Consider the following 12121-nt stretch of genomic DNA (forward strand, 5'->3'; position numbering starts at 1 on the left):
TGTTATATGAGAAAGGCAGTATGTTGATTAGAATGTATATTCTTTCAAATATAAATACTGAAAATATTTATGAATGGACAGTGGATAGCATTGCCCTTTGATATGCAGAATCCCCAAGTAACATTGGAGAATATCCATAAAATTGTATATGCACTCAGCTAGAATACATTATATGGTGTTATCTGACACCATGATTCTCATTGTCAGGGTTCCAAGTAATACACCCAACAGTGTATTCTCCTCTTCTCCTTTCCCAAGCAATCTTCAGATCTAGATATTTTTCCCTGTGATATCTGAAGTTTACTAAACAAAAATCTAGGAAATACGAGTTTACTAGACTGTTCCACCAAATAGTAACCACACTGCTCAAGTTTACAACTGAGTCATGATGGTGCCTGAAGATTGTTGACCATGAGCTAAACTGAGAATGGGCCAGACTCATCCCCAAATTAGGCCTTTCCACAATACTTTTCTTGAATTCCAAATGATCTGGTAGTAAGATGTATTTATGCAAAATTACCAGTTTTTGTTTTTTTTAAAAAAGTAATTGAGCAATCCCTTCAGCTCCCCAAATAATCATGTAAATTATGAATGTGTGATTATACTTAGTGAGACATTATTTCTGAATCGCCATTTTTCAAGTATATTTAAGATTATAAATATTACAGTCATACTTTTAGTATTTTAAGGCAACCACATCAGTGGTGGGTTGCTACCAATTCTCCCCGGATCGGGCAAACCGTGGCGGCGGCAGGAGGCTCCGCCCACCCACCTGGACGCTTCTGCACATGTGCAGAAGTATTGCAAACACATGCGAGCATGCGCACGCCCACAAGCAAACCTTGTGCTAAATTTGTTTTTTTCCTGTAAATCTGGTTAATTGACTGGAACACAAACAATTAGTATTATTTCATTTCATAGAACAGTGTTGGAATTAGAAGAACATAAAAGAAGCTGTGCTGAAGTAGCCAAATTCTATTGCTTTCCATCGAACATGCCATATTTCAGCCCTAGCCACCTGATAATAAGGAAAAGATTGTTTCAAATATTAAATTAGATGTAAAATTAATGTGTTATTTTTATGTACAATTCTCATGAAAATAGCAAGATAATTAATTGCTATGATGGCACATGAATTAGGCCCTAGCAAATATTTACAAGTAGCAGGGAATAGTGTGCTTGAAAATGTAAAGTCAAATGAATAAATTGGTTTGAATAGAAATGCATTATTTAGGCAACCTTGTTATCTTCTTTTTAGGTGTTTATGGGCAACTACAGACTTTCTGCTCCCCTCATTATACTGACAATCAGAGAAATATACAACACATTGGAGCTTGTAACATGGTCCCTCCTTTTGAAGATTGTTTGGTACCGACATCTATGGGTCAGTCAGGTTTTGATGTTTTCCATAAAGCATTTTCAGCACATTCTGGTATTACAGGTATGACAATTATAATAAGTACATATTCTCTTATACATTAGTGGTTTCATAAACAATTCTGGGAGACAAGTGTGATCAAATTACAAATTGACTTTTTTTCCAATTTGAAACTCAGGTCGTAACAAGATATACAACTACCCAGCTCCAGAACCATCATCAATGGAAGTGTGGTTCAGTTTTAGTTGAGAACAAAATCCCTTCTCACATTATTCTAATTTGTAGAATATTGCTTTATTTCCATATTTATATCTTATCATTTATATCTTAAATGGAAACAATTTCTTACACTGAATAGATCATAGTATATATTATAAACTATGAACATTATATAATTTGCTATGATAATTTGATATCACTCTATAGGAACTTTATAACTAGCAAAGTGACCCTCAAGATGCTTGAAGCCTTATAGACTTTAAACCAGGTTCCTGGGTTAACTATAAATACTAAGATGGAAAATAAATAAATGAGAGGCTAGGTGAAAATTTCTATTTGAGGACTTCCGGCTGACATCATGGCAAGATTGGACATGAGGAGAGTGTCTCCGCGTTCCCGCACTGAGTTCTCCCCGTTGGAGTGCTCTGAAAGGAGCTAAAGCCACCCTGTAGGGTGGTGAAGAAAAGAAGGGTGCCCTGCAGCAACTCTCCTGCTTGATCCAGGGCTTCTTCCCTCTCATCCATGACAAGGAGAAGTGGCAGCCATCATGATTGCCGTGAAGCTGGGACAGCTGAGGCAACAAAGAAATGTGCAGGAGCAGTATAGATGAACAGTGACTGGAGCTGGTTGAAAAGATTCCTTTTTTATTTGGACCTTAACTTTAAAAGGGAAAAAAGAGGAAAATCCAGGAAAAGAGACTCTTAGAACTATTTCTTAAAGCAGCGAACAACCATAGAGAGAAAAAACCTAGATCTGAAAGAAAAGAACTAAGGGGAGAAAAGCTAAAGACCTTTTAAAACATAGAAAATCGGATTTTCAAACTGGATAGGCATTGTTTTAGAAAGGCATTATAAAATGCTGGAACTATCTACTTGAATCTACTTGAATAGTTGACTTTACTTCCATAAATTGAACTAAATCTGGATTAATCAATTTATCAGACTTGAAACAATGCTGAAACTTGAGGTGAGGGAGCCATCTACTGGTGAATGGAAAATATACCATACCCCTACAAGACTAGGAAAATTCTTGATAATAATAATAATAATAATAATAATTTTATTTCTATACCGCCCTTCTCCCGAAGGACTCAGGGCGGTGTACAGCCAATTTAAAAACACAAGACACAACAATAATTAAAAATTAAAATAATTAAATAGATTTGGCCGATTTAAAACCCCAAAAATTAAAATACCCCAATTTAAAATTATTATATTGACAGCCCTGCCTGGCGGAACAACAGGGTCTTCAGTGCGCAGCGGAACACCCAGAGGTCGGAGATCTTACGTATTTCCGGGGGCAGTTCATTCCACAGGGTTGGGGCTCCCACAGAGAAGGCCCTCCCCCTGGGTGTCGCCAGCCGACATAACTTGGCTGATGGCACCCTGAGGAGACCCTCTCTTTGGGAACGGACTGGTCGGTGGGAGGCTATTGGTGGCAGAAGACGGTCTCGAAGGTACCCAGGTCCTGTGCCATGGAGCGCTTTAAAGGTGGTAACCAACACCTTGAATCGCACCCGGAAGACCACTGGGAGCCAGTGCAGCTCGCGCAGGAGGGGTGTCACGCGGGCACAACGAGGTGCGCCCATAACCACCCGCGCGGCCGCATTCTGGACCAGCTGGAGCCTCCGAGGGCTCTTCAAGGGGAGCCCCATGTAGAGAGCATTACAATAGTCCAGCCGGGAGGTGACAAGGGCATGAGTGACCGTGCGCAAGGCGTCCCGGTCCAGAAAGGGCTGCAACTGGAGGATCAGGCGAACCTGATAAAAGGCCCCCCTGGCCACGGCCGTCATATGCTCTTCTAAAGACAGCCGTGCGTCCAGGAGGACACCCAGATTGCGAGCCCTCTCTGTGGGGGGCAAAGATTCACCCCCAATAGTCAGCGATGGCACCTGCTGACTATATAGGGACGCCGGCAGCCACAGCCACTCGGTCTTGGAAGGGTTGAGTCTGAGCCTGTTCCTCCCCATCCAGACCCGCACGGCCTCCAGGCAGCGAGACATCACATCAAGGGCATCGTTGGGGTGGTCTGGGGTGGAGATGTACAGCTGAGTATCATCAGCGTACAGGTGACACTTCACCCCAAAACCACGGATGATCTCACCCAGCGGCTTCACATAAATGTTGAACAGAAGAGGCGAGAGGACCGACCCTTGTGGCACTCCCCATGCGAGATGCCTCGAGGTCGACCTCTGCCCCCCTGCCAACACGAACTGCAAGCGGCCGGAGAGGAAGGAAGAGAACCACCGCAAAACGGTGCCCCCTACTCCTAACCCCTTCAACCGCTGCAGCATGATACCATGGTCGATGGTATCAAAAGCCGCTGAGAGATCTAATAGGACTAGGACAGAGGAGCAACCCCTGTCCCGGGCCCTCCAGAGATCATCCACCAACGCGACCAATGCTGTTTCTGTGCTGTGCCCCTGCCTGAAGCCCGACTGGTACGGGTCTAGATAGATAGCTTCATCCAGGTGCCTGGGCAGTTGTCGTGCCACCACACTCTCAACAACCTTCGCCACAAAACGAAGGTTGGAGACCGAACGATAGTTAACTAATTCAGCCGGGTCCAGGGAAGGCTTCTTGAGGAGGGGCCTCACCACTGCCTCTTTCAAGGCGGCGGGAAAGGCACCCTCACTCAGAGAAGCAGTTATAATCCCCTGGAGCCAGCCTCGTGTAACTTCCCGGGAGGCCAGTACCATAAGATAAGAGAAATAAGCAACATTCATCTGGAGGACCTGCTCCATCAGCGGGAAATGAGTGAGAATTCATAAGAAATGATGTTGATGTTTCAAAGCATTAGGGATACTATGACAAAGAACCATAGAGAGATAAAGAACCTAATGCAAGACTTAAATGGGAAAATAGAAAATATGCTACAAGTGATAATGAATGAAGATCAAAGAGCCCAGGAAAGAGAGGAGACAGCAGAAAGAATGGAGGAAAAGATAGAACAGACAAACCAGCAAACAAAGCAAGAAGATGAGAAGGAGAAAATGATAAAGATAATAATGACTGATGAAACAAACCAAGGGAAAGTACTTCAAGAGACTTAAAAATGGAATTGGATAACCTGGAAGATATTTTTGAAAGGGAGATAGGGGTTTAGGTGGACACTCTGGAGACCTGGCAGCTTAGGAGGATAGAGATGGGAGAAATATTCAGACTGAATGGTGAAGACACAGATGCTGATAGAGACAAAGATCCAAGAGAGGAGTATGGGAGGCAAGCCAAAAAACAAATAAGAATTGAAGTATTAAAACGGACAAGAGATGATGGATAGAAAGGAATTATTATTACTTTTTTCTTCTTTTTTCTTTTTTCTTTTTTTTTATTTTTATTAATTTTAAAAACATACACACAGAGAAAAAAAATACAAATAAAACAATACACAACATATATAACATTTAAACGTGATGACTTATTTCTTAAGATCGTACATCGGTATATTACGTTCTTCAATGTCTATATCCACATCTCACCTTATATAACGATTTTTTTTTTTTAAAAAAATCTATTTTAACTCTAATATGTCTCTTTTGGTACGCAAATTGGTTGAAGACAGCCTCCATATTTTAAGATTGGTCCCAAATGCATAATCTTTATGAATTGACTCAGTCACTATCAAACATCAAGTAGTAGAGGTATTTATGAACACCAATAGAAAAAGATACTTGATAAATTCTACTAAGTACCTTGAATCTATATTTACATTTAATATTTCTAATGTTTATTTTTATGTCGTATTCTTATTTCTTATATTCTTGTAAGATAAATTGGTTTTATCACTACTATAGATGCTTTATCACTTAATTGAGGCTGACAGAGAGTAGCTTTCCTAAGATCACATATTCAGTTCAGGGCAGAGTATTCTAGAGTCACTCTCTGTCACTGTCACTTGTCATTTTTTATCTGTTAATAATGGGAAATTTTAACAGTTAACAATATATCTCCAATTTGCTAAACAGAGAAGGAGCAGGTACAGAAAAAAGTAAATATCAGCTGAAGTTAGAGCAGAGAAACAGAAAGCAGAGGCTTCATCTTGTTCCTCGATCCCCTGTCCTATCCCCGTTTCAAATTGCTGGTAAAACACTTTTCCTCCTTCAGCATTCTCAGTTCTGACACAGTATTTCTTCTCTTAACATTCTAACACACATTAGATATCCAAATATGCCTAAGAAATCCAACAATTGCTTGCTACCACTTTTTTCTGTATAAAATCCCTGAGTTTTTCAAGTTAAGTTTGACTAATGTCTAAATATCTTCATTTTTCTCCAGTTTATGATTTTCCAATGGCCTTTGGTGATTCATTGCGCAGTGGGATGGAAGATGCAAGTTTCCTCCATATAAATGCTGTGGATCGTTGTCCTAGTCAACTGTCTTCACTTTATATGGAAGGCTGAGGAAGCACAGACTACAGCTCTGCATATCATCTCAACCATTCAGCCTATTATAGATCATCTTCTGTTGGTCTCTGAAACTACTTACTCAAGAAATAAAGAAAACATCACCAGAAAGATCCCAACTTCACAGCTACAGCTGATACAAGGTGTTGCAAGATGTTGCGTGACATGTATTTGCCAAATGTGAGCAATTGTTTTTAATTTGGCCTTTTCTGTTGCATAACCGTTTCCATAAGAGAATAATTACTGCACTGCTTAGTATATTTTTCAATGAATTGTTGGAATTTTTAAAACTCTTGGAGGAATTCTAATAATGGTCAACAACAATAAACTTCTCACAAAAGCAGATTTCTAAAATGAAGAACCTGTCTTGCAGTGCTTTGAAATCTAAGCACATCATCTCACAGGATGGAGGGTGAAAAGGGAATGTATTTTTTGGTGATATGATGTTGGTGACAATAGTACAATTTGAGCTTCTTTTCAGCATCCAGTATTAACTGTTAGCTTAAAGAGGTGTGCTGGTGATTTTTTTTTAGCCATGCTCACCTGAAGAGAATTTATTCTACTGGATTTATGCATTATAATTTAATGTTTATGTTATGAATTCTCCATAGAAAATTTTAAAACGCAGATATACAAATTTAGAATAGAGATTGTCCATTAATGCTAGCAAATAATTAATGCCATTTTGATAACTTTTATAATGTTTGATATGCATGTAAGAAAGATAAGAGCAGTGATCTGAATTAGTACTGTGTTGCAGGGAGAGGAAAGCCAGTTCTCCCCTCTCTATCAGTCCTCCCACTGAAACTGAGTTTATCTTTCCTATCTGCTATGCTAATTGTACCACTCAAGTGGAGAACCAAATACAGGAACAGAAATTGGGAGGAAACTGAGGATTTCCACTGAAGAAGAAGAAAAGAATTAAATATCTTCTCCCAAATTTGAAGTTCTGATCAAAAACGTATCAGCCTAGCATGTCATTTCAGATCTTTGAGGTCACATATAGTTACATTCAGAAATTTTGTACATCTGTGAAACATATTTTGTACTTTATTCATCACGTATTTTAAAAGTTTATTTTTCCCACATTAATATTGCACATACTGTATGCTAGTATATAAATCTGAAGGGTTTTTTTTCCCTATGGTACTTTCTGTCCTCTTTTTGGTAAAAACAGTTAGCACATCAGGTATTAACTCCATTGCAAAGGCTTTTGTGTTGTTTCTGAATGGTTATAAATATGTTTGGAAAGTAAAATGTGGATTTGCCTTTCAAGGTATGGTCTTTGTCATAGATACAGAGACATATAATTCAAACAGCAGCCTTCTTTGTTCATTGTTTACTTGTGGCTTGTTTAGTCATATTGTGGCCAACTCATTTGAAAAATTTCTCACTGTGCATGGTCTTTGATAATGACCTGTTATTGCTAAAGAAAAAACAATCTGTGAAGATGTCAGCCAAAGGAATTGTTGTATATAAACTATAGTAAGAATAAGTAGAAAGTTTCTAAAATCATCATTCAAGCTTCCAAAATCCTGATACTAAATTATATTTACATTTATTAAGGTGCTTTGTGAAATTATAGATACAGTGTAGCCACATTTTAAAATATCCACTATTAGTATGTGTATTCTATTCCAGCAAAAGAAATCTGTGTGGGGATGCCCTTGCTGAATCAGATCTTGATTGCACTTTATTGCATTCCTCTGCAGATTTTGTATCTAGTGATGAAGAGGCTGGATCATTTCTATAAAAGCATGCATTTAACAGTGCCAAAGCCCTCTATTTGGAGGATAGAGTTCAGGCTGTCTTCTCCCATTTCCTACATAATCCCATTTATCCGTAGCCATTTTTCATGAGAAAGTGCCTGTAGATCCTTGCAGCAGCTCACATATGGGGAGAATAAGATGATGATAGATAGATAAGATAGATCAGGGGTATCAAATTTGATTGACACCCCTGATAGTGTTTGACCTCGGGGAGGCGGGGGGGCATGGCCAGGGTGAGCATGGCCAGCTCGACGTCACTCATGTTGGAGGCCCCTGAGGTGGTCTGAGTGCTCTGCCAGCGAAAACAGTCTCCCGAGCTCCGTTTCCGGCTGCAACGGCCTCCTGCAACCCTCTGCCAGCAAAAACAGAGCTCTGTGGCCCTCCTGAGCTCTGTTTTCACTGGCAGAGGCACTGTGGGCCAGTCCTTCACTGTCTCCAGGGCAGCCCCGTGGGCCAGATCTAAGTACCCCACAGGCCAGACCCAACCCGTGGCCTTGAGTTTGACACCCCTGAGGTAGATAGGTAGGTAGGTAGGTAGGTAGATGATAGATAGATAGATAGATAGATAGATAGATAGATAGATAGATAGATAGATAGATAGATAGATGATAACATTAGACTGCATAGATTAATCTTTAGATTAAGTCTTAAAAATTAAAAATGAAGATGTCATTCTCAGATTTTATTATTTCTTGGTTTTATTTTTTGAAAAATGCTCTGTAGTCCCCAAAGATTATCCTTGGTAGCTTAACAATATGAGCTGTATCATTAAGAAAATCAAGGAGCTTTTTGCTTTTATTGAAAAGAAATACTTATACTTGTATTAAATGCCACTGAAAATAGGACTTCCATTCTTTAAGAACTCTTTCTCTCCCCCCCCCCACAGAAAAATGGAGAACAGGGATACATGGAAGTTCAGGTTTTAGTAATAAGCCTATTCCCCTGTTTCTATCCACCTTCCTCCCTTGCTCAACCATTTTTCGTTGGCACTGAAAGCAGCAAACCCAAAAATCCCATCCAAAAAGGTCCGATCCCCTCCCACCTCCAAGCAATCTGATCCCATCCAGGAACCTTTGCAAGGCTTCATTTGGGTGGCCACAGATAGAATTTCCTCTAACCTTGAATTCTGACATGTGTGAACAAACATCACATCTCAGAATTCAAGGTTAAAGGAAATCCTACTTGTGGCCACCCAAATGAAACCTTGTCAATTTTACAAGAATTTGACTTAAATTTCTTGAGATTCATTAGAACAAATTAGTGCAAATGTTCTTCTGGTAAAAAGTTAAATGTGCTATGGAAACTGCCATGCTTACAAAGAGTGGCTCATTTTCACTAAACACCCCATGCCTTCCCTGAATCAAATTAACATATCTTCTTCATATTTCATTAGCACTATCACGAAATACATAGGAAGACTAAATCTGATGCCAAACTGGGGACCTTCCTTATGTGGTGAACAGCACCAAACAAAACAGGGTCATGTTATAGTACAAATATTTTGCATCTCTTAAATTTGGGAAAGTTGACTATTCTTACCTGTATAAAGGAGTTTGATATAAACTTTTTTTGTGTGAAGATGCAACCAATAAGCATCACTATATTAATGTAGGTAGTTTACAGAAATAGACTGCTATGTTGCGCAACCAACCTACTAACTCCCATTGCATCTTCATGGACTTTAATCTGTATAGGAACCAGAATGTCCATACGCACAGCACCGAGGTACCTGCTTTCTGCACAGCCATTCATAGCTAAACAATGTGAAGAAAACCACTGTAGGAGTGAAAGGAGTGAACATCCTTTCCACTATCCTCTAAACCAGGGGTCCCCAGCCTCCGGGCCGTGGACCAGTACTGGTATGTGGCCCATTAGGAACCGGTTCATGCATCTGCACATGTGCGGGATCTAGGTAGTGCATGAAACCATCCTCCTCCCTCCCAGTCCATGGAAAGTTTGTTTTCCACAGAACCGGTTCCTGGGGTCAAAAAGGTTGAGGACCACTGCTCTAAACTCTTGCAAGAAATTAATGATTCTTTGGAAGCTTGAAAATAAACAAACTTTCTTTTCCAGGCTGGCTGGGCTAAATCATGATGGGACTGCCCATCTGTTGTTCAAAAGCATTTATATCCATGGTAGGGAAAACTATACACTGGAGTTAATATAAATGTCACCTTTTTAGTACTGTTGAATACTATTATTACAAAACTTTTTTTAAAAAAAGTCATTGTGTTTATTGCCCATGTTTTGACTGTGCCATTTCAAAGCAACTTGCTTTTTTTTGTAATTTGTAAAACCAGCACTTTTTATGTGTATTTTAAAAATACAGATAAAATCAAAGAAATGAGTTTTAAAGTTAACAGGTTTTTGAACACAAAGTAGAGTGTCTTGTATAATGTTGTTAATGCAAAGCACTTTGGGAAGAGAAGAAGGTACGGTATATGCGAATGTGTTTTCTATCAATCTTAGAATTTTTGTACATATTTTTATACGCTCCTTTATAGAGAGTTGAATTTCTTATACCATGTTGTACATCTGGCTGATTTTGCTATAGTTGGCATTTATTCATTTTATATCATATTCCCTAAAAAAAAATAGTGTGACTTTTTCTATTAATATGTATGTTTTGTGATTGGTTACAATTAATTTTCATATAATGGTAAGTTATTTTTTGCCTTGTTTCATGAAGTCTTTTTTTTAATATGGAAGGTGAAATGAAGGGTTTGTGCACATAATAAACACAATAAAATAAAACTGAAAATGTGTAACACACCAATCAGACTCCAAAGCCTTATTTCAAGATCTGGTTTAAAAATAAAGTTTGCCTGACCATCATATTTCATTACAGGGATTGATCATGGCTTAGCTCATTTATATAATTAAAGAAAGATAAAAGAAAACAGAAAGAAAGGAAAAGATGTGATACCTTGGTGTTCTCTGGGCTTGATTGTTTTCTTGCGGATGTTTCATTATACCCATCAGTGTTAGTGGGGTTTGCGCTTTGTTCCCTTCTAGCACTGATAATGTAATCTAATTGGGCAATGAAGAGAAAGCAACTATAAGAAAGCAACCAAGCTCATAGAGCACAAGGATCCACAATTTTAACCCTGAGCTACAAATATTTTCTTCTATTGCTGTATGTGGTATATATTCAAAGTGTTTTGGGAAAGCATTAGGATCGTCCAACAATAACCATGAAATTCAAATGAAGAGGGAAGAACTCAAAAGTGGGAAAAAGGAATACCTTTTAAAGTAATTTGCAGTTTAGAAAACTATGTTCAGAAAGTACAATGGTATGTTGCAGCGTTCAGTTTTTCTGCACATAAACATACATGCATATGAGTTTAATTTAATGCTACAGGTGATTATTATATGAGAGGGGGGCATGAACTTCATGAGAGAATAAAATATTAGACTATTAGAATTTCTTTCTACACTCATGTTTTAAACAATAACTAATATGCTAAAAAAATATTTGCCTGAGACATAACTTCCTAGAATGTAGAAAGCTTCCTTATCATAACAGGACAAAGCATGACAGAAAACACCTCACGAGACACTCATTGATTTCTCATGTGGATCTGAACCCATGCCTGGAGATGTTCTTGGCTTGCCTATATCTTGGGCCTCTCTACTTAGAGGTAAGCCTCCTTGTTACCAAGAATGGTATGTTTGGGAAAGGATGAAGAAAACCTACCAAATAGATGCTTTCCTGAGGATCTTATCCTTGTACTGTCTTCAGGATCGCAGTTAGACACAGTCTAAATAATCTTCCCTTTTAAAACAGTAACAAAACTCAATCCTTAATGTTTCCTTATCTCTGTCAACATAACCACATTTTAACTGATCATTGTAAACATTGAAATAGACTGGCCACAGTGCTTAAAAAATTAAGGGATACCATGATGCTGTCTGGAGAAAAAGGATTTCTCAAACTAATCAAGGTTATACCTTGTTGTAACATCATTTTTTTAAACTTTATTTCCATTACCTGCCTGAAATGTTCTCGGAGATGTATTTATGCTGATGATATCAATCTCACAGTCTAAAGAACCAACTTCAGTGATGCAGAGGACATCCTCTCTCAAGATTTCCAAAAGCTGGATGATTACTTCAAAAAATAGCACTGCTAACCGAGCCTAAAAAATACAGAAATAGCCACATTCCAGCTCAACAATCGATATACAAATTACTGGCCTTCAGTGGAGTTCCTGAACCATATTTTACATTGTAATAATAACTCTCTTAGGGTAACACTGGACAGATCACTAACCTTCCAGCAACACCTGGAAATAAACAGCTGCAAAATTGAAAAACGGCAACAATTTACTGAATAGGCTGGCTGGAACAGTT

At 38.7% G+C, this 12121-nt stretch overlaps 1 protein-coding gene across 1 annotated transcript in view; it reads left to right on the forward strand.

Moving 5' to 3' along the window:
* Positions 1-5996, forward strand: part of GLIS3 (GLIS family zinc finger 3) — a 139086-nt gene extending 133090 nt beyond the window's left edge. The window contains exons 9-10 of the mRNA XM_070935567.1: positions 1259-1441; positions 5872-5996. Coding sequence (XP_070791668.1) covers positions 1259-1441; positions 5872-5996 — 308 coding nt within the window. The remainder of the gene's footprint in view (positions 1-1258; positions 1442-5871) is intronic.
* Positions 5997-12121: the final 6125 nt, after the last annotated feature.

This window comes from Pituophis catenifer, unplaced genomic scaffold (genome assembly GCF_029215685.1).
Source record: "Pituophis catenifer annectens isolate HBS135680 unplaced genomic scaffold, rPitCat1.0.hap2 SCAF_2, whole genome shotgun sequence".
In the NCBI taxonomy this organism is placed as follows: Eukaryota; Metazoa; Chordata; class Lepidosauria; order Squamata; family Colubridae; genus Pituophis; species Pituophis catenifer.